The 22,859-nt window shown below is 50.4% G+C and overlaps 1 protein-coding gene across 3 annotated transcripts; it reads left to right on the top strand.

Annotated features, from left to right (window-relative positions):
• Window positions 1-102: 102 nt before the first annotated feature.
• Window positions 103-20,915, top strand: LOC120396051 (short transient receptor potential channel 2). 3 transcript variants are annotated; one of them, XM_039520937.1, is made up of 12 exons: window positions 103-203; window positions 2,596-2,774; window positions 10,532-10,649; window positions 11,526-11,662; window positions 12,109-12,247; window positions 12,934-13,089; window positions 14,440-14,597; window positions 15,021-15,097; window positions 15,864-16,102; window positions 17,287-17,377; window positions 17,712-17,830; window positions 19,914-20,915. In XM_039520937.1, the coding sequence occupies exons 4-12, from the start codon at window positions 11,618-11,620 to the stop codon at window positions 20,159-20,161; spliced, it is 1,272 nt and encodes a 423-aa protein (XP_039376871.1). In that variant the 5' UTR covers window positions 103-203; window positions 2,596-2,774; window positions 10,532-10,649; window positions 11,526-11,617; the 3' UTR covers window positions 20,162-20,915. The 3 variants fall into 3 exon arrangements, with proteins under 3 accessions (XP_039376871.1, XP_039376872.1, XP_039376873.1); XM_039520938.1 differs by lacking the exon at window positions 2,596-2,774 and having other exon boundaries at window positions 142-203; XM_039520939.1 differs by lacking the exons at window positions 103-203; window positions 2,596-2,774 and adding an exon at window positions 9,806-9,884.
• Window positions 20,916-22,859: the final 1,944 nt, after the last annotated feature.

Below are 22,859 nucleotides of genomic sequence, written 5' to 3'. Positions count from 1 at the left end.
CCCCCGAGAGAAGAAAAAAACATTATAATTATGGGAACATCTTTATAATTAGCGTAATAATTGTGGGGGGGAGATAAATAAATAAAATATTTACAAACAGCCCCGGCGGGGCCTGAGCGCGGCTCCCAGCGGGAGGTCAAAGGTCAGGCGGGTTTTGGCGGGAGATAGCGGCTTCGTTCCCCAGTCCTTGGCTCCTGCCTGAGGTGCGACTCGGGGGTAAAGGGGGAGGGGGTTGGTGGGTACAGACCGGGGTGTGTGGGGGATTGTGTGTTTGCGGGCAGCTGCCTGGCTCTGTGCCTCAGGCTGCCCTGGGGTGCAGGCCCCGGCTCTGGGGGCGGGGATTGTTGGTTTGGGGGGTGGGATATGTTTTGGGGGGATTGTGTGTGTGTGCTGCTGGCTCTGGCTGCGGGGCCGGCGTTAGGAAGTGCGGGGCCCAATTCAAACATCTTCGGCGGGGCCCCGGCAGAGATGACTAAAAAACACAAAACACGTTAAAAAAAAAAACCCTTTTGTTTCTTCCAGGTATTATTTACTTTCCACGACTATATAAATAATAACAAAATTATATGTGACGTAAATAGCGTAATGTATGCGGATGCATGTTAACCCCACCTCTAGTTCTTGATGCCCCCCCAGGGACTCCTGCTCCATCCACCCCCCATCCCTGTCCCCTGACAGCCTCCTGTCGGCCCGTCCAACCCCTCCTCATTCCTCTCTCCTGTGTGCGGTCCATCGGCGCTGCGGCCGTCATGGTCGAGCGGTCGCGACCTGTTGTTTTAGGGCCCCCTCTAACGGTCTGGGTTCCTCACGAGGTTGAGCTTCTCTTGAAGCAGCGTACGACGCAGGCGCTGTCTCCACAGCGAGCTCATAAATATGAATTGATTTTGCTGGCGGCTGACAGCATCACCTTGCGCCGCTGCAATGTCCTCAACCCCGCTACGCTGCTACCCCTCCCGGAGGATGACACACCTCATCATGTATGTAAGGATGTCATCGCTGAGGGTGGTAAGCCTCGCCCGGATTTACGCGACTCCCCTCTAGCCAATCCTGACCCACTCCTCTACACCAACGGCTCCTCGTACTATTCGGATGGCCGGCGGGTATCGGGCTATTCAGTTACCACTCAGAGAGATATTGTTTAAGCTGCCCCTCTACCACCCTCCTTTAGCGCTCAGGGTGCGGAATTACATGCTCTCACCAGGGTTTGCTTGCTGTCTGCAGGGAAAATTGTCACTATTTATACAGACTCTAGATATGCCTTTGGGGTTTGCCATGCCACGGGCCAGCTCTGGAAACAGCGGGGGTTTCTGACCTCCTCGGATACAAAAATCGCCAACGGCCCTTTGATCTCTGTATCTTGGATGCCATACAGGCCCCTCTCTAGTTGGCAATGGTTCATTGCTATGCGCACCAGCAGTCTGATACTTCTGTGTCCCAGGGTAATGCCTTAGCTGATGCGGCCACAAAGGCCGCGGCCCTACAGCCCCTCCTGGTCTCGGCTTCCCTCCTCCTGGACGCGTCCTTCCCGCCCTCTGATTGGGTGATGTTATACGCTGACGTGCCCCCGGAGGAACTCTGGGATTGGGAACGCTGGGAGGGATCTGAGGGCCCCGATAAGGTCTGGCGTATTGGGGATAAGCCTATTCTCCCCTGCCGCTACCTACTCCCAGCTGCCCGTTATTTTCATTCTTTGGGCCACGCTGGGATACAGGGCACGGCTACTGCTATACTTAAGTTTTGGGCAGCGCCTTATGTTTACCCTGCTGTAAAGCAGGCCCTCGGTTCCTGTTCTACTTGTCTGACTTTTTCTGCAAGTTCTCGGCTTCATGCTGACTCAAAGGGGGGAAGACCCTGGGCTAACTTCCCGTTTCAACGCCTGCAAATGGACTATGCTGAGATGCCTAGAAGCTCAGGGTTTCACCACCTCCTTGTAGTAATGGATCAATTTTCGGGATGGCCTGAAGCAATACCAACTAGAAAAGCAGATGCAAGATCCGTGGTGAAATTTCTAATGAAAGACATTGTGCCCCAGTTTGGTGTTCCTGAAGTCATAGACTCTGACCGGGGTTCACACTTTACAGCAAAAATCCTGGAAGAACTGTACCAGTGTCTGGGAATTACTCGATAACTGCATACCCGTATCATCCCCAGTCTGCAGGACAGGTGGAGCGTATGAACCGAACTGTAAAAACAATGATAGCAAAGTACTGTAAGGAGACCAGACTTAAGTGGCCAGACATATTGCCTATAGTCCTGTGGCACATAAGGCGAACCCCACGTATGCCCTTGGGCCTGTCCCTGTTTGAAATATTGTTTGGTAGGTCAGCTTTGGTCCTGGGAACTTATGTTCCCGCACATGCTGGCCTCTTGGATGGAGATGAAACACTGGCCAAGTATGTTGTGGGGTTGCAAAAGGAGCTGGCTGACAATCAGTCAGAAGCTCAATTATTCCAAACCACGCCATTAGGGTTACAGGTCCATTCCTTTAAACCAGGGGATTGGGTGCTGGTAAAAAAGATTCCCCGCACCAATCCCCTGGAACCCCAGTGGGAAGGGCCGTATCAGGTTTTGTTATGTACTTATTCTGCTTTAAAGGTTGCAGGTAAAAGTTCATGGATTCATCACAGCCACGATAAGCCGGCACCTGCTCCTCCTCCTGACGAACCACCTCATGAATGAATGTCACTGCTAATCCGTGGACTGAACCCTCCGATTAGTGGGATCGCCACACTCCACCAGGACTTCTTGCTTTTCTATCAATTGGACTTACACTGGTAGTTTTGTTCTTTGTGTGGTATAGGAAAGGATGTCATTATTGGTATGGTTTGCCTGCGGGTTCCTCTCCCTATTCACAAATCCGATACAAGGATGGGAGGGTAACAGTTTCTTCAGTTTAACTCATGCTATAATACAAAATGTGAATCGGACACAATGCTGGATTTGCATTCATACCCCCACACATAGGCCAGGGAGTCCAGTTAGTAGGGGTACCTATCCCCCTCAACAGAACCCTCCAGGCCGGATTGTGGATAAATACTACGTTTAGCTGGAATGTTATGATCCAGACATGGTCCATTGATATGGTGGCCCAGGGTAGTTATGCTTTATGCATATCACGGAAAAAGGGTATAGATAATGCTGTTTTTGTGGGCAACTTTACGGGTTGCAATGATACCACTCGGATCAATACTGGTGCGGCAAGCCCCTCCAATTACTCCAGGGCCCCATGGCCGGTCCCTGAGGGATCTGGCTGGTATTGGCTATGTAATCATACGGCTTATAAGACCCTCCCGGCGGGTTGGTGTGGCACGTGTACCTTGGGGGCCATAGTACCTGCTGTCACAGTACACCAAACCTTGATCCAGGGAGAAATCCACAACCTTGTATGGCGGAGCCGACAAAGTGTCTCTTCGAATCCCCTTTCTGATCAGCCCACGGGCTTTCATTCCTTCGTACACTGGTTTTTGCCTTGGTTAGGGGTAAGTGAATTAGAGAAGGCTATAGTAAATATTTCAACAGCATTAGAAGTCATGGGAAATGCTACGGCAGACATCTTATCTGTCCTCCAAACCGAAGTGACTCAGCTATCTCAGACAGCTAGGCAAAATCGTTTGGCCCTGGATTAACTCCTTGCAAACCAGAGTGGGGTTTGCGCCCTGGTTAACTCTAGCTGTTGTGTGTTCGTGAATCAACATCGACGGGTGGAGACCAACATCCATGCCATTATGCAGCAAGCTGCCTCATTTCATCGCATCAGCCTTGACGATACCAGCACCAGATTCCAAAAGGCCTGGAACTGGCTGACTTCATGGTTACCAGACTTGGGGGCGTGGGTTCGGCGTATTTTATACCTAATCCTTTTTGTAGTCTCTTTCTTTGTATTCTTTTTTGTATGCTTGCAGTGTTGTAGTATGTGCTGTCGACAATCCTTCACCGCGGCTATTCTGCCCCAATATAGCTTACTGACGTACAAAAGAAAAGGGGGGACTGTTGAGGGCAGTTAGCTTGAGTGACTCCATTTTTAAGGCCTAGGTCCACCATTAAGGGAAAGCGAGTACATCATGTACCGGGGTCAGCACTAGGGCAGTGCTGAAACATAATAAAACATAATAAAACCATTGAAACAGAGAGCAACACCACAATTCAGGGAAGTTCTGGTATGCAAGATAACTGCTTGCCTAAGCGCTAGCCAGCACGTCAAAGCATTTGGTCATGATAGGTTAAAGATAGTTAAATGGCTTGTTTATTGGCTAAAGCTTACGATGCACGAAGGCAGCACGCACTACTAAAAGGTATATAAACCCTCTGTAACCTGCAGCCAAGGTCCTCCCCTGGCTAGCAGGGGGGCACCATGCTCGAGCATAATAAAATTCTGGTATTCGAACATTCTGCGTAACTTTGGTCTTTGTGCCTCAGCCTAGCAACGAACTGCGCATGGCCTATTGGTGTAATTCGTAATACTATTAAGTGACAGTTTACAGCAGTGGTGTTCAACAAGGGGTACGTGTACCCTTGGGGGTATGCAGAGGTCTTCCAGGGGGTACATCAACTCATGTACAAATATGTCTAGTTTTACAACAGTGTACATAAAAAGCATTAGTGAAGTCAGTATAAAGTACAATTATTTCATACATACAATGAATGAAATGACTTGTTTATCCTTCTCTATACACTATAGACTGAAAAGTGGGGTGCTGCTGCACGCAGGGAAATAGTTCAGACAAAGGCCTCCCCCAGAACCCCCTGTGGGGGGGTGGGGAGAAAATGATGCTGCATTCAACAAGTCACGCTCTCCCCCCCCCCCCGAAGTCGTCACAGAGTCCTTGTAATGTGCATGGTTTGTGGGTGTTGGTGGGGGCCAAAATCATGGACATTCTTGGCCTGGTCCACCCACTTGACACATCAATTCCTATCATGTTCCAGGTTAGCCTGTCTTGTCGGCAATTTTGAGACTTATTCAACACTAGAGAAAAGAGAGCAGTATGGATCATCAGCAGCCAAGCACAAGCAAATGGGCGAATTATGGAAAGAAATACACAAAGGAATGGGAAAAAGAATAAGAATTTAAAGATTGGCTGAAGCCTGCAACTGGTGACAACACAAAAGCTTTTTGCAGATATTGCAAAGGCCTAATTCATGCAAATTGTGCAGATCTTGTGCAACATGCAGCAACTGAGAAACATATCAAATACAAAACCATTTTCTATGATGCGCTTGACAAATATTGATTTCACTGTCTTGCGGATGCACCAAGCAGAGCTAAAACTGGTCTGCTACATTGCCTGCCACACAGTGGTCAGTTTTGTGGGTTACTTCGGTGAGCTTGCCAGATCAGCTTTTGAAAAAGATATCCACCTCCATTGCACAAAACGCTGGGCATGAATCAACCATGTTATTTCTCCCTGCATGTTCTACGACCGCATCAAAGACATTGATGAGTTCCAGTATTCACTGGTTATCGATGAGAGCACAGACATTGTTGCAGTAAAGGAGTTTTGCATTGTAGTGTGGTACTTCATAGAATAATAGACTATCAGGGTTGGAAGGGACCTCAGGAGGTCATCTAGTCCCACCCCCTGCTCACAGCAGGACCAATTCCCAACTAAATCATCCCAGTCCCTCCTTAGGCAAGATTGTCTCCATGTTTTTGGGACTATTCAGTTTGGAAGGTGAAACAGCTGAAGCTATTGCCACAGCGCTGCTTCAGTTTCTTGTCAGTGTAGGTCTGGATTTCAGCAGGTCTATTGGGATTGACACCGATGGCTGTAGCCTCATGGTCGGCTATAAAAATTCCATGTACATGCATCTGCTCAAGCAGAATAACAGGCTCAGTCTCATCAAATGCGTATGTGATTCCATCCAGCTGTGTGCCAGTAAAGCCGCAGAAATGCTGCCACACAGTCTAGAGTTTTTAGTCTCCCATTCCTACAGCTGATTCTTTCACAGCCCCCAGAGACAGCGTGCATATGCACAGCTATTCCAGGTAATGAATCCTGGCAACACGCCACTTAAGCCTGTTCAGCTGTCAGCATTCACGACTTATGGGCGTGTACTGGATCAGTGGGATACATTGAAGCTACACTTCCAACTGGGCAAAGATAAGCCGTGATGCTATGAAGCAGAAGTTCTGTATTGCGACCCTGTGAATAAACTGTATTTACAGTTTCTAACATTGATTCTGCAGGAATTCTCCAGACTCAACAAACTGTTCCAACTGGAATCTGGTGGTAATGCTTTCAAGATGTTGGATGCCCTCCTGTCTTTCTTTTGGGGTCTTTTAGCTAGAATATTGTTTCCAAAGAGCATCCCTGTATCGGACACTAAACTCCTGGAAGTCCATTTGAGTGACACAGCCAGCCACTTGCCACTGGTTGTTAATTTTGGCGTAATGTTCACCACAGCTCTAGGAGCCGCAAATCTTGACAAACCGGTTCAAGACGGTAGATGTCAAGACTTCATTCTTGAAGCAGCTAAGCAAGTGTAGCGCAGACTACCAGCGAATGTCGATCTGTGGAACTCTGTCGGTGTTCAGTCCATTGGTTATTCTGTCTCTGGCAAAACCTCAAGTAGCGAAGATCTCAATGGTAAACATTTTCAAAGGTGACTTGGGGGCCTTTGATAACCAGTATCAAGCCATCAGCTGCCAGAAATGGAAGAACACAGATGACAAACAAGCAGAGCAGTTCTGGGTGGAGGTCTACAACTTTGAGGACTGTAGCGCTCTCTCTACTTGCCATGCCTCTCAGTAATGGTGATGCAGAACGAGTGTTTTTGCAGACAAACATTAAGTCCAAGCACCGGAACAGGCTCAGAGCAGTATACTGCATATCTGGTACGAGTTAAGATGATGGGGGCTGTGCTGTAAGGATTTTGTTCCACCCCAGGATATGCTTCAATGCTTTACCATGGGAATGTACCACACACAGGGAGTTGATCCCACCACAGATGATGTAGAGAGCGAGGATGACATTTAACTGAAGTTGGAGTCCCACCACTCTACTCATCCTTGCTGAGCTCCCATAGCTTGCTCTTCTGTTCCTGGCTCAGGTCTTTGTGATTCACCGGACCAAAGCAGTTGATGTTTGGTCCGTGGTGCAGGTGTGCAAGGGGAAAAAGTCCTACTGTCTCAGAGGCTCACCTGGCGGAGCGGCCAAGGGTGATGACCAAACCAGTGGGAGGCACACGCCTGGTGGGGCAGCCAGGGTATGTAAAACTAATGTTAAAGATTGGGACTCAGTAACTCCTTTGCTAAAATGGATTCCCAGTGCAAGCGGAAACAAAAGCAAATTAAGTACCTTGGTCTAACAATATGATGTCTTCCAATTTGCACACCAAGACAAGACATTATGAAGTAATGTTAGTTTGTTAAAATAACGACCCAGTTAGCCATCAAAGCTGGTCTAAATGTAAGCTTGTGTAGGATTTTCTTTAGTAAGCATGATTTTTTAGAGAGATTCTTTATTGAAACGTTGAACGTTTCAATAAATTATTTATAGAATAGTGCATTGGAATTCAGCTGTGGGTCAGAGTATTTTCACAAAATAGACAAATTGCTCACACTGTGTCAGAGGTTTTTCTTTGTGATTAAAGCTCCACTGAGATATATGATCTTATCTAGATTGAAGGTACCTTCTAATGGGCATTATTTAGATGGCTTTTCACGCATGTACAGATTCCAATCATTTAAATACCTGCAGGTTTTAGGACCATAATGTACGTACATGTAATATGCTGGGGTACCCTTAGGGGGTAAGGTGGAATATTTAGACTGTCCCTTACCCATTCAAATCTAGTTTTGCCTTACCCATTCTCCACTTACACACACAGAGAGGGTGCCCTGTCCGCGCTAGCGGCTCAAAAACTAAGGAGATGATCAGACTGTCAGTAGCCCACACGGAAGGGAAAGGGGAGGGAAGATGGGTTCACACACCCCTAGACCCAGGCAGCTTCCTCGCCGGACTATGCCAGGCTGAGTCAGCCCACCGTGGGTCGGATCTCCTAAAGATCCACTAGTTACCGGGCTTGCGTTAGAGCAGTCCTGATCATTAGCTTCCGCTTCACAGGGTACTCTGGGCGTCTTCCGATAACGATCACTCACACTGGTGTACACACACACACCAAGGCCTCTTTCCTCTTTTTTTTTAAACCCTTTTTTAACCTTTTTATCTTTTTAATTTTTTTTTTTTTTTTTTTTTTTAAACCATGATGCATCTTTACCTGGTCCGGACCAATACCATGAGGCGGTATGACAACCCCTCTTGAGGCGGTAAAAACCCCTCAGCACCGGTGCATTCTAATGCATTTACCTATGCATTACCTTATGCATTACCTTATGCATTTCCTTGGCCAACTCAGCAGTTCCCAGTACTGCTATAAACTAACCTTATTGGGGCCTCTCCCCAATACCACTTTGCATCTGATCCTGCTGCACAGTCAATAAGTTCAGATGGCGTGAGCCCAACAGAGACAGACGTCCTCACGGAAAGTCCTCCTCCGATACCCCAATAGAGATTTCAAAAGGTCTCATACCTCTCATGTGGCGCCATGGGGTTCGAAGGGGAATGATCCGTAGTAGCCGTCTGTGGGTCCGTGGGCGTTGCCATCCCGGACGAGCCCCCAAATTGTCGAAGAAAAACTAAGTTCTCGCTTTTTGTTTGGGTGCAGCAGAATCAAATACTTTATTATTTCTCCAGTAATTACAATGGAGGGAGAGAGTGCCATAGGACACAGGGTCCTGGACAGGTCTCTCAACTGGTAAACAATTACATCAAGCCTTTATACCTTTTTTCAGACAATTTCTAGCAATAATACAGACAGTAAAAAGCAACAACTACATTTTGTTTATACATAAGCTTTTCTGCTATCTCACTAGAAAAAGCAAGACTGCACATTGCAAGGTCGTAATACTTTCACACAGTTCACTCTGTCTTACATTATCTTGCTTCTACAAATCTCACGTCATAAGGGTCACAGTATGGCCTGACTCTTGCTAACTGACTAACATGCATTAAAATCCCCTTCAAATCCTTATTAATTCTTTCCTTGCTTCCACAGTTGGGAGGTTTTCTCAGTAAATCCTTCAAATGCACTCAAAATGTTTTATTTTATATACATATATTTATAGTTTTCCACCAAAGGGTTGTTGAAGAAACCCCCCCTGTATATTTAACCTGTTCCTGTTTGCTGCAGTATCTATCTGGCAGAATGGTTACAAGTTATAGTGTACCTTTTCGTTGTGTCCATTTGAATGCTAAAAATAAATGACGGTATTTTTATAAAAACACCCCATTTTGAAGTTTGGGGCTTGTTTCGGGCTTGCTTGTTGGCATTAGGTGTCGCCGAGCAGAAATGGATTGGTCTTGTTTTGGGCTTGTCTTGAAATGGGATTGGGCTGTTTTGGGGTTTGTTTTGAAAACCGTGTTTGAGGGTAGCCGGGGATGGGGGGATCTAGGGCACTGGGGGGCTAGGGGTCTGGGAGTAGGGAATCAGGATATTGTGGTTTTGGAAGAGTGGGGGATGTATGGGGTAAGTTTGGTGAAATTTGGGGTTGGGAAGTGGGGATTGGATGGGTTTGGGGGTGGGGAAGGGGTTTTGTCTGGCTTTGGGATGGGGTCAGCCTGCAAAGCTTTTTGAAATGCTGGGAGGGAAAGAGCTGAATGGATCCAAAGTCTTACTTTTCTGGGGGATGGGTGGTAAGGTGTTGTGCTGGGGTGGTTGGGCGGGGGATTGTGTGCGGATGTGGGGTTGGGGATCATCTACACAGGAGGGCTGTTGGGGATAAGGGGTGATGTGAAAGCAAAGGAGGGTTTGTGTCTGTTTCAGGTTCCTATGGAAAAGAGATGCTGTAATTTGTACCTGATTTTTTTTTCCCTGAAGAAGTAACAGTTGAGGAGGTTTTTTTTTATTATTATTATTATGATTATATTGAATTGGTTCCCACAACCTGTAGAAGTAGAATTTGCTCTGGGAAATAGATTAAAATTGGCTTCTTTAACTATTTTCATCAGCTTTTTAACTGATCCTTGAATCTGTGGATGGATTAATTTCTCATGTAAACATTGGTGGAAAAGCCTAGATGTCATTTTTTCCTTGCTGAAGTTTCACTTGTTGTTGTTTGTTTAGACACCACTTAAGGTGATTACTTATTCTGATTTTCACAGGCCAGACTTGCTTGCTTTTAGGATATTAAAATGTCCTGAAACAACTCCAGGCCAGTGCAGTAACATTACATAGGGACTTTATGTAATGAGGCGGTATATCAAAACATCATGATGAATTTATTTAGCAAAACAAATACTTAAAGCATAGCTCAAGTGCTCTATAACAGTCAAATGTTCTAAAAAATCAGCAGTTGAAAAAAAGGTAATTTTTCCCCCCAAATTATTCACAGAATTTGCTGTGTGATCAACTTGGGGTAACCTGAAATGAACCTGTAGAGAGATTGGATTTGGGGGAAACAAAAGGGTACAGAGGAAGTGAGTGAAGCCTAAGGAAAGATGTAAAATTACATATTATTTCTACACCATCACAGGTGTACGTGGTACTTCGCAGATCCATACAAGAAGACAAAATTCCTGTCCTCCTCCAGACCTACTTCTTCCATGAAACCTACTAACCATCTAACTGGAGACAAATTGAGGGGCAGTCAGGTACAGTTTTAATTAAAAGTATACATACCTGAAAATGCTTTGGCCTCAATCCTCCAATCTGCCTTCACAGTGGGACTCTGAGGAGGGTTCTGTCCATATGGATCTGATTATAGGATTTGGAGTCCTTGTATCCTTCTCCCCCGAACTTCTTATGATGCTCGTCTTTTTGGGTCCTGATCCTGCAGCTGGATCCACATAGGCAGCCCCTTGTGACTACCTGTAGCCCCAGGCTTCAGGCTAAGCTTTCCTGGGCAGAGACAGTGTCTTTCTGTCAGTGTCTAGCACAATGGTCCCTGATCCTGATTGGAATCCTATTGGTCATCACAGTAATATTCCAAGGAGTATATCAGTTTGTCTAGTTGGACCAACTTCACTTAAGATGGAAATTTAAACTGGTTTAGATAAACTGGTGCAAAGACCCAATGTGGACACTGATTTCAGTTGAGTGGCTTTATTTTTGGTTTAGTTTAATCTGCTTGGAAATCAGTTTAAGTTAAACTGAAATAAGAATGTCCACATGGAGGTTTGTACTGAATTGATTAATCCAGTCATGACATTCCCACCTGAAGTTAAACTGGGGCATCTGTCCCATATACACAAGGCCTCTGATCTGGTGGAAAGGAGGGTGCAGGGGATACAAACAGGCATCTGACTCTGCATTGTTGAGACTTCGTCTGGCCAGCACAGTGTGTAATATACAATATCCATCTCCTTCAGTGACAGCAGAGGGAGGATCATAAATGTTCAGTGAAATTCAAATCCACTTTTATTACTGGCTGTGAAAACACAGCCCTTGGCAAACGTGCCCAAAGTGAGACCAAGTGGAAATGGCTCCAATCTCTGTAAAGAACCAGATTCTGTCTGTGTTTCTGCTAGATGCTGATGGACCGTATGGACTGAGAGAGTATTTCCGGGAAACCCAGAGGACGCTTCAAGCAGGCAGCAGGGGGGTTTCTGAAGAATCAGAAATGGCTCCAGTTAAAATCAACCATGTGGTGTCCTTCACCTCTCAGGTAATAATAATGCTTTTCATCTTCAACTGCAGTTCTTTAATTGGACACGAGGAGGTGCTACATTTTGCTTCAGAACTCTGCATACCCTAGTACTGTGAGATCCTTGAATCCTTATAGAAATTGAGGGTCTGATCCTCCATTGGTATAAACTGACATAGATCCAGACTTCCCCACTTTACACCAGCTGAGGATCTGGCCTGGAAAGTGTTGTGAATTGGATACAGTATTCTTCCTGCCATAAACTGTTGTATAATGTTTCTGTGTGCTGGTAAGCATCTACTACACTTCACCCCAGCAGTGGCTGCATTTCAGCAGCAGGTAAGGTCTGACCCTTTTGTAAAATCTGTAATGTGCTTTCAGATCATTACTAGAGAACAGTAACTATTGCTGACCCTCTACTAAGCACCATGCTTCTGCTCTCTCCCCTCCCCATTGGTTTGGTGCAGGACCCCAGGTATCCAGTGGAGAATCTGCTGCGCGATGATGGCATTCACCCTTGGCTGAGCAGCCCCCAGGATCGGAGCAGGCAGCTGAAAGTGGAGCTGCAGCTGGAACGGGCTAGTTCTATTGGCTACATAGACATAGGTATGAGAGAGGGAGAAACCGAGACCCCTGACCCCTTGGCGGCAGTCTAATCTGCACATCTCTCTGGGGTCTCCTGCAGTGCCACCGTGCTTGTCTCTACGCTTGAAGGGCTTGTCTTCTGAGGAGTCCAAAGGTTTCTCGCTACTTCCACATACTACCATGGTAACACTGTGCACTTGTCTCTTGTCACAGCTGTCCCTGTTTTACTGATGGAGAAACTGAGGCACGGTGAGGGGAGGTGACTTGCCCAAGTGAGACAGTGGCAGGGCTGGGAAATCGTCTGACTGCTAGTCCCCTTTCTAACTAGCTGGCCACAAGGGGAAAGTCTCTCCCTGTTAGCAAAATGCTCACCCCATAGTTCGTGCCAGTGGGTGAATTCCGGTCAGTCTCTGTCGCATGCCGGGATACTGGTCCTTGGGGTGCAGATTAGAACAACATCACTCCTCAAAGCCGCCACTGTTGCTGGTGCCTGGCGGGCCTCTTGCGGCTGCTCCCCACAGAGAGTGAACAGGCCACAGAGACTGAACAGCTCCGCTCACTTCTCGTTGCGCTGGGTGGCTCCCCAGCCAGCTCTTTGGGGCTCCAGTTTCAGTGCCCAGATCTGGCTGATCAGTTTCACCGCAGCACTGAGCTGAGGGAGGTTCAGCTGCTCCGCCCAGGCCTGACCTTTGCCCCTCCACCCGCAGGGAACTGTGGCTGTGCCTTCGTCCAGGTGGACGTGGGGCGCTCCTTCTGGCCGCTGGAGCAGCCCTATGTTACCGTGGTGCCCAGCACTACACTAATGACGCCAGCTGACTCGAAGCTGGACAGGAACCGCTCCGGGGTCCGGATGTTTAAAGAAGGTAAAGAGGGCCCTGCTCACACGTGGGTCACTAGCTGGGGGTATCACTGATTAGGGCTCGTGGCTGATGGTGCCTCATGCCCACTCGTCTAAGCCCTGTTATAGCAAGTAATCACATTTCATGATGGGAGGTCATCCCATCTCCAGGGCTGCCTTCTCTCCATGTATTCACTCGTGTTGTCAGAAGCTGCCGGTGTGGTGCTCTGCTCTGTTCAATGTTGATATCAATCGGCTGCGTGCGTGTTCCCTCTGTGTGCTGCCCCAGCTCTGCGCAGATAGCTGACACAGCAGACCCCGAGAGAACCCCCAATGACCACAGACTCTAGTAAGGTACAAAGGCACTTCGGCCAGGTTTATTGTCAAACGAAGCACAATGATAGTTCCCTCTAGATGTTACTCTACAGGACATACTATGAGTATGTGCCCCATGGCAATGGACTCAGCTCAGTCAGTGGCGGGACTTTCCATTGCCCCCTAGGCTGGACAAAGACACCGCCCCAGGGATGCATTCTTATACACAGGTACAAACAAGTTACACATCACTCCTGATGAATTGAGGTGCAACCCCTCTACGTAGCAAGGTACAACCCCTCTACGTAGTAAGGTGCCGCCTCTCACCTTGTACATGTTGGTTCGAACAAAACAACTCTCTCCATCATAGTACCCTTTTGGCCCTGTCATTGGGATGGGTCAGCTTGTTCCTTGTTATCTGTGTGGAGTGTACAAGTATGCGAATGTTCTGACATCTGGTGCCCAGTACCTTTTAGGTATGTCTCTGATTGCAGCATCAGCCCTTTCCTTGCCAGCTTCTGTGAGCAGGGCCTGCCTCTGGCTGACAGCTTCACTTTGCTTTATGTGAGCAAAGTCTTGACCATTACTTTAGTTCAGGCCTCAGGCCTCATACCGGGCCTCTGATACCAAGGTTTATATTTCAGGGGCTCCTCTTACTACAGCTCGGGCCTCGCATGATAGGATCTGGGTACCTGAACTGGTCACCCCTGTGCCTGTACAGTGATTGGGATGTCTCAGGGTGTTCCCAGGCTGGATTAGGTGTGGAGACGAGTTGTGGTCCCTGTGGTTGGATCTGGCGCTGTGGGGAGTGGAGGTCCCAGCGGTTAGAGCTGGGGTGGTGGAGTACCAGTTGGGACAGTCCCAGTGGTTGGATCTGGGGAGCTGTGGTCCCAGGGACTGGATCTGTGTGGTGGGGCAGTGGACTCCCAGTTGGGATGGTCCCAGTGTTTGGATGTGGGGTGGCAGGGCCATGTTCCTGTGTCGATTGCAAGGCCATTAGAAGGCAGCAGGGTCTCGCTCCAGATGTGAAGCTGCCCATCTGCTCCTGTTCTGTCCGCAGGGGATTTCCTGGCGGCAGCACTGGGCGAGAAGTGGGATCGCGTGAGGATCACCTGCAGCCAGCCCTTCAACAAGCAGGCCCAGTTTGGCCTCTCCTTCATCCACATCCGCACTCCGTTGGACCCGGATCACAGCCAGGCGGCTCCAGCTCCGCCCCAGGTCAGTGCCTGCAAGGGGTCCCCATGCTCTTTGGGTGAGGTGGTCTGGGGTGGCAGAAGGAGGTCTCTTGTTGCTGCTGAGACTGGTGCTCTCGCCCCTTGGCCACAGTGGGGATAGGCCAGTGGCCTGCTCAGCCCACCTGCCTGACTCCTGGGTGCTGCATGGCCTATGCAGTCGAGTGTGCCAGGTTCAGAGGGGGAGGACACCTGTCCACTCCTCTAGCTGTCTGACGGGGACCAGTGCAGGATTGTTCCTGTGTTATGAGCTCTAGGACACTGGCCATGGGGGTGGGCTGGATGGGACCTGGGGGGGGGTCTCTTCTCTCTCTACTGCTACTGGTTCTCTGCGCGTGCTGGCTCTGGGGGTGATGGGGGATATCTCCCATGAGAGCAGAGCTCTGAGCCGTGTTTCCCTCTCCCCCAGACGGGTCTCGAGCCTGCCGCCAGCCCCTGGCTTGCCAGCCCCGCCTTTCGCAGGACTTTTTTCCCGGAGGTGCAGCCGTAAGTACCCTTGGGGGAGCGATCACCCTTCAGAGGGAGGGGCCGCGCCTTGGAGCTGTGGGGCTGGGCCAAAGGCAGTCGCATGCATGGCTTCCCCTCCCTCCTGGGGCTGTCATGGTGCCAGTGACACTCGCATGGGAGCTACTACTGTGGGTCCCAGCTGGGGGCTTGCCAACCCCCTTCTAGTGGCTCAGGCTGGGAGGATTGCTTCCCCTCCCAGGAACCCTCTCCTCTCCCGGCACAGCCTCTCTCGGTGCACTGCCCCCATCAACTGGGCAGGACAGCCAGGGGCTGCTGCAGGGGGCTGTTCTCCGCCAGCTGTATCTACCCCTGTGCTGTATCCTGAGCTGGACAGGAGCTGAGGGCCCGAAACGCCTATGGAAGCCCATGGGCTCTGTGCCCACTTGTTCCGCTGGCATTGGGAGCAAGCCCCTCAGGATGCTTTCCAGGCCAAAGCTGTCATTGATGGCAGCCCCTTCCAGCTGGAGTCTCCCGCCCCTCCCCGCGAACGAGCCCCTCCTGCTACCATTGTATCCTAGCTCAGGGTCACCGCAGGATAGACTGTCTGACCCGCACGCCCAGCTGTGGGGTGAGTGGGGGTCTACACCAAAGTCCTGATCACTCCCTGAGCTGCTGCTGTTAGGGATGTGCTACTGGCCCTGGGGGAGATCCCTTCCAGGGCTGGGAGCAGGGAGTGTCTGTCCCATTCGGGGTGTTCCCTGGCCAGTCGGCAGGAATCACTGGGTCTCTGGCTTTCTGTGCCCAGGAGCAAGGGGGAGGAGGAGGAACTGAAAAGCCGACTGCAGCTGCTGGAGCCCGGCTGCAGGCCTCACCCCCGCAGCCCGACCTGTCTCAGCCGGACAGCCAGGATGGTGCTGTCGGCCGCCCAGTCGCGCAGCCGCACTCTCCAGCCGGGCCCCAGCGCCACCTCTTTGGCTGCTGAGAGACAGGGGAGCAGCCGGGGGCAGCAGGGTGAAGATCCAGCCGTGAGCCCTGCAGCAGCAGGTGAGTGGGAGCCGGTCGCAGCCGTGTGGGGACTCGAGTGGGATCCCTCAAGCTCCTTCTCTGCCCAGATGAGCTGGGGACGCTGCAGCTCTCTCCAAAGCTGTCCTGCCCCCTCGGGTGGGATCAGCAGCTGCTCCAGTAATGATCCAGAGAGCGATGGGCATCTGGGAGGACCTGGCATGGCACCCTTTTCCCTGCTGGCGAAAGGCACCCTTGGGGCCCCACTGCTGGAAGTGCAGCCTACAGACCCCGAGGGGCCTGGTTGGATCCGGGGCTGTTGGAATGTGCCCAGGCAGCTGGTGGGGAATGTCCACCTCTGCCCTGGGTAAGGCTGCTCTGTCAGTCCCCAGCCAACAGAGCAACAAGGTCTCATCATTGCTGGGCGGATGAGAGGAGTCCGAGGTAGATGAGCACTATTGGGTCCCATCCAGGCTGTCCCTCCCCACGGCCAAGGCAGGACTGGCCCTATGCTCTCTGGCGGAGCCGCCAGCTGGCCCATCTCTTCCCTAGAGGCAGGCACCAAAGGCTTTGAAACCGCTCTGATCTCTGGGCTGGCGACAGCCCTCAGAGATGGGCTTTCCACTGGGAGGCTGTCCCACTGGAGGAGCTCTCGCTGTCAGCAGCTTCTGTTCCATTTCCTCCCGTTGCTCTTCATTCCAACCCCCTCCCCCTCTAGCCAGCTCCCCTTTCTCCTTGGGGTCTTGCCCCTCCTAGCGCAGAGCTCACTCCCCCCAAGATAGCTAAGCACCGTCAGCCCCTGATCCCCTGGTGCAGACTCCATGGACTGGGCCTACCTGGTGTCCATTTCAGACAGTGAATCATGTCCCTCCCCCGTGTGTTCGTGGCTCAGCATCGCCATTCAAAACTGCTTCTTGTTGATTCTGGAGCATGGGGAGCTCCCGGTCTCCAGTCCCACCAAACTGCCTGCCAGCGGCACATCTGCATGTGTTGGTGCCAACTTGGCTTGGCTGTGTGGCCTGGTGGGCAGAGCCCTGGGCTGGGACTCAGGAGATCTGGGTTCTAGTCTCAGAACTGCCACTGGGCTGCTGGGTGACCTTGGGCAAGTCATTTCCCTGCCTGTTGCCTCAGTTTCCCCATCTGTGAAATGGGGACAGTGATCCCGACCTGCTTTGCAAAGCTCTATGCAGGAGCTAGGTACAATGCTGCTGGTGGTTATTCTCCAGGCCCCGTGCAGGATGTCCATGACGCTCCACCCCTGAGGAAGGTCCGGATGAAGCCAAGCAGGAGACGAAGATCTCAAGGCACCGCAGCAAGGTAACGGATCAGCCCTGTTGTGTTCCCCTTAACCCTCCAAATGTCCCGATTTCCCCCTTCGGAGGCCAGCTGGCAGCTCCTTCTCTGAGCCAGTGTCCCAGTCCACGCAGTGCCTTCCTGGGGCTCTCCTCTGGGTCTCTATCACAGCCAGTGGGTGCGTAGGACGGGATAGCAGGAATGGGGGGATCCTGGCCCTTCCAGCAGCTGCCTCTGGTGTGTCTCAACAGGCAGGGCAGCTTCTCTGAGCCTGGGCTATACTTTAACCCTTTGAGGTGGGAGTGCAAAGGATGCTGCAGACTGGAGAAGCAGCTGCTCCTGAAATCTCTCTCTGCAGGTCAATGCCCAGGCCTGGCACCCAGGGAGGAAGAGCCAGGAGCTGGGGAGGAAGGCCCAGTAAGCTGGATGATGGTGGAGAGGCAGGCGGGGAGATGGGCACATGCCCCATCTGTGCAGGTGAGTGTTCTGGAGTGCAGGCTAGCTGCCAGCTATAATGAGTGCCTTAGAGCACGTCCTCCTGCCTAAATCGCTCTCTTTGGAAGGCCCTTTGGGTCTGTCACACACACACCGGATCTGTACAGCTCATATGATCCACCCCTGAGATGCAGCTGGCTCTCGGGTCGAGCATGGGAGGCCCCTCCATTAACTCAGCTGGTTGTAAAAAGAGTGAGGGGATCCCTGCCCATCTGGTGGGTTTGCAATCAGTGGGGTGTTCAGCTTGGTGACTCGCCTGATTCTGTCTCCAGAGCTGGACTCAAAGAAGAGGGTGAGCATAGACTTCAAGGCGAGAGGGAACCATTGTATCTGTCTAGTTTGATCTGCAAACTGGCCAAAGAACCTCACCCCAGGGGTGTGTCATACCAGTAATTTGGTATTGACCTAGAGCAGTGTACTCAGACCTCAGTGGTTCAGGAGCCAAATTAGTGACCAACATTACCCAAAAGAGCTACAGTCGTGTGAATTCAGCTTTTCCTTTACCTCAGTACTATAGTCAGATTTAAACAGTATGACAGGGAAATATTTACCTTTTATCTCTATATATTATTCTCACAGCAAAATGACTGACCAAATGTTATTATTTTAACAACTACAATTGGTTAATGACATAGTAAAAGCATCCTGATGGGTTAATAACTTAGATTGATTAATAATTCAGTCACAGTGTTCTAATATTGTGTGCTGCACAGAGCCGCAAGGGACACATTAAAGAGCCAGTTGCGGCTTGTGAGCCTCAGTGTGAGTATCTCTGAACTAGTGTGTATCTCTAGGGTCTGTTTACACTGCCAGGGGAGGTGTGATGGTAGCGTGGGTAGGCAGACCCATGCCATCTTTAATCCAGCTCACATGAGTAACAATAGCAGTGAAGATCCAGCAGCACGGGCTAACAACCGGGGACGTATTCTCGCTGCTAGCCCATGCTGCCGTGTCGTCACTACTGTTATTACGCGGGCTAGCTGGATGAAAGTTAGCACAGCATGCCTACCCGTACTACAATGACACCTTCGCTTGCCGTGTAGATGGGCCATTAGAGAGACAGCCAGTCTGGATGGTTACCCATTTGACCACCATGTGGCGTCTCAAAGTCTCACACATCGCCCTTAAAACACCAGTAACAGCTCAGTTCCTGAGTTCCACTCCCATCACCTTTTACTGCTGCGAGGGATTTCCTTGCACTCTCCTCTCCCGTCTTAGTCGCAGCCTTGCCACCTTTATTCATGACTTTGCAGGGACGTGGACTAGAAAGATGACCTCCTGAGGTCCCTTCCAGCCCTACGTTTCTAAGATTCAAACGTGGTTAACTAAAAGGTATCCAGTGAAACCCATACTTGAGTGCCCCAGTGGCTTGATTTTCAGAGCAGCCAAGCGCCCAGCAGTTCAGCCGGCTTCGGTCACACCTGCTTAAGGAGACCCAAAGGGGTGTAGGGAGGTGAGGTTGGTTTCAGTACCCGTGGTTTGTTTGCAGAAGTTGTCGAACTCATGGAACCAGGGTTTGAGCTCAGAGGCAGGCTGCAACTACACTCCACTGACCTGATTCTCCCCCAGCACTTTAAATTGGCTATGGGAGCCTTCGCTGCTGTTCAACAGCTGCCGTGTGCCACCCCAGAGGTGGCTGCATTTCAACGGCGGGTGAATGTACAGTGGCTTGGGCTCCTTCAGAATGAAAGCTCTGCTGTAGGAATTGTTTTGGGACAGTTCCCTGGCCTGTGTTATACAGGAGGTCAGAGCAGGTGATCCCAATGGTCCCCTCTGGCCTTGGAATTTATGAGAAGCACTGTATACATGTTGAGTGTTGTAAAGTAATAAACTGCACTCTGTTCATGCTACTGCCCTCTCCTGGCTGGAATCAGAACTGCCCAGTTATGCGGTAGGCCCTACACTGGGAACAGCTGACAGAGATCGAGTGGCAAGGGCCTGGGGTCCCAAGTTCTAATCTTGCTCTCAGCTGGAAGCCCCAGGTGGCCAGGGCGTGCAGTACATTGGCAGCCAGGAAGTCCAGGTGGGCCGGGGTTAGCTCTGCTGTCATCTCTCCTCGCTGCAGGCTGCTTCAGCACAGATCTCCTTCCCGTTCACGCTTCCACCTGTGGGGAAGATGGCTCCCTTCCAGACACAGCCTGGCCATCCCCGCCACGGGAAGATCCCCAGCGCGAGGAGCCCCCCGAGGCTTGGGTGCCGTGCCCAATCTGCGAGTTCTCGTTCAGCATGGCAGAGGTGGAGAGGCACGCCAGCACCTGTGGAGAGCAGGCAGGAGCCCTGGAGACCCCCCACTCCTGGCTGTGGGTGGAATAGGGCTGGCTGGCACACGCCCCCCTATTCCCCCATCAGCCCTGTATTGAGGTATCCCTGTATCTGAGCCTTAAGGTCACTCTGCTCAGCAGGGTTGGAGCCTCCTTTGGACTGAAGAGCCATCGCCGTCGTGGTGACACAGGGACACAGGCCCCATGCCATGGGCATCCTGGAATGCGTTCAGCCCTGGGGCAACTCGATTGACTTCAGAAGGATCACAGCAGGGATGGTCTAGGAGCTGTACGGCACAGAATAGAACCATGGTCCTGCCCCAAATTGCTTACAACCTAAGCATACGACAAGAGACAACAGACAGAGACAGACTGAAGGGGGAGCACAAAGAAACAAAAACTGTATTAGCCAGCATGGCAGGCGTGGGTCTCAGCACATCAGTAGCCGGACCTCTGTCAAGTTTTTTGTCAGCCTCACGGCAAAGGAGAGTTGAGAGGGGATTGGAAGGAGGACAATGATGACTCAGCCAGAGCCAGGCAGATGGACACATTCACATACACCTGTGATGCAGGGGCGGCCTGTTTGCAGTGTTGGTGGTCTGGGAAAGGCACTTTCATTGTCACAGCTAAATACAAGGTGGGACAGGCTGTTGAGTATAAGGAGTTAACACCTGTTGCAAGAGACCATTCCAGGTGAAGTGGGCAGCTAACACCTCTGCAGTCACATGCCAAAGGAGTCTTAGCGGGTTATGGATTGTTGTAATGAGCCAAATCCGGTGTCTTTATAAAATCTGTAATTTTTGATGTCTAGCAAAGTTAAGATCATAAGAATGGCCAGACTGGGCCAGACCAAAGGTCCATCTAGCCCAGTATCCTGTTTTCCAACAGCGACCAATGCCAGGTGCCCCAGAGGGAATGAATAGAACAGGGCAATTATCAAGTGATCCATTCCCTGTTGCCCATTCCCAGCTTCTGGGAAACAGGCTAGGGACACATCCCTGCCCATCCTGGTTAATAGCCATTGATAGACCTGTCCTCCATGAATTTTTCCAGAGTTTTTTTTTTTTTTTAACCCTGTTAGCCTTGGCCTTCACAACAGCCTCTGGCAAAGAGTTCCACAGGTTGACTGTGCGTTGTGTGAAGAAATACTTCCTTTTGTTTTAAACCCACTGCGTATTAATATCATTTGGTGACCCCTGGTTCTTGTGTCATGTGAAGGGGTAAATAACACTTCCTTATCTACTTTCTCCGCACCAGTCATGCTTTTATAGACCTCAATCATATTCCCCCTTAGTCGTCTATTTTCCAAGCTGAACAGTCCCAGTCTTATTAATCTCTCCTCATATGGAAGCTGTTCCGTGCCCCAATCATTTTTGTTGTCCTCTTTTGAACTTTTTCCAATTCCAATATATCTTTTTTTGAGGGAACGACCATCTACACACACTATTCAAGATGTTAGGAATTTAAGCTCCCAGGCTCACTTTTGGAAGGTGTTGTGGAGGTTTCCTTGGAGGATGGGAATTGAGAGGTCAGATATGGAGTGAATGTTCTATGGAAAGTGTCTCCTTTTCCCCCCTGTAGTTGTCATGGGAGGCAAGCTCAGGTGGCTAGCTTGAAGCATCCACGCTGCTATTTGTCATGTGCTGGCTCCAGCGAAGCATGTTTGTCTGCCTGGCTAGGAGACTCACTCCCAGCTGCCGTGTTAGATGTACCCTTAGATACCAAGGTGACAGGTAGGTAGGAACAGAAGCAGGGAGCCCACTTAGAGGGAGGACAGCCTTGTGGTTAAAGCACTGGCCTAGGGCCCAGTGCTCTGGGTTCTAGTCCCAGTGCTGCTGCCTGGGGTCTATCACATCATCTCCCTGTGCCTCAATTCCCATCTGTGAAATGGGAATGACAATAAAGCTCTTCAGGGCAGGGCAATGCTTGTTAGCATGTGCAGTGCCTAGCACAGTGGGACTCTGATCTCAGTGGAGGCCTGTAAGTGTCACTTCAGTACACATAGTAATGGCTCCCATCCCCTGCATGTAACTCATAGGATGCACTGCTGTGTGGGTCACACTGAACTGAATTCCCAGGAATAGGGGATCTCCACCCCATGTGGTTACGGGTAGATCCAGAATGGTTCCCTGCTTTCACAGCTGCTCACTTGCAGGAGGGCGATAGGTAATTTACAGGCAAACACACAGTCACAGCTGCCTCCTGATTCTCTGGGGAGCTGACATGTCTGGTTGGCACTGGCAGAGAGGAGATAAGGAAGCATTGAGAGACATTCATCCTGCACTGCAAAGCTGATGCAGTTTAGGCATGGCTGGTTAGTGCTGATATTTAGCAGAGCTAAAGCATTGTGTCTTGTCCTGTCCCATGCTGAGCTGGCCCCCAGACGTTTAAGAGCCTTGCTTTACCTAACAGACTAGTTCTGAAAGATCTGGGGAGCACTGGGAGCTGCAGGGACCTGCTAGGGCATCTGGGCAGCTGTGTCTGTGGTAGTGCAGTCCATCTCCAAGCAGGGATGTTTTTGTCAGCTGTTGGCCAGTCCACGGCTCTAAGATTCCAGAGGCTAAACTAAGATAACCAAGCACATCTCTGATTGCGAGCAGCTGCTTCACATCTGTCAGCTGTTCTTTGGCATCAATCCAACCACGATCAAATTTGCAGATGATGCAAAATCAGGGGGTGGGAGCAAACGTGCAGGTGGCCAAGACCCAAACTAAAGAGACCTGGAGAGATCAGAGTGGAGGGGGCTGCAG

Source organism: Mauremys reevesii, linkage group 1 (assembly GCF_016161935.1).
Source record: "Mauremys reevesii isolate NIE-2019 linkage group 1, ASM1616193v1, whole genome shotgun sequence".
NCBI lineage: Eukaryota > Metazoa > Chordata > Testudines > Geoemydidae > Mauremys > Mauremys reevesii.
Note: the sequence above shows the minus strand (reverse complement) of the source record. Positions and strands in the feature narration are given on the sequence as shown.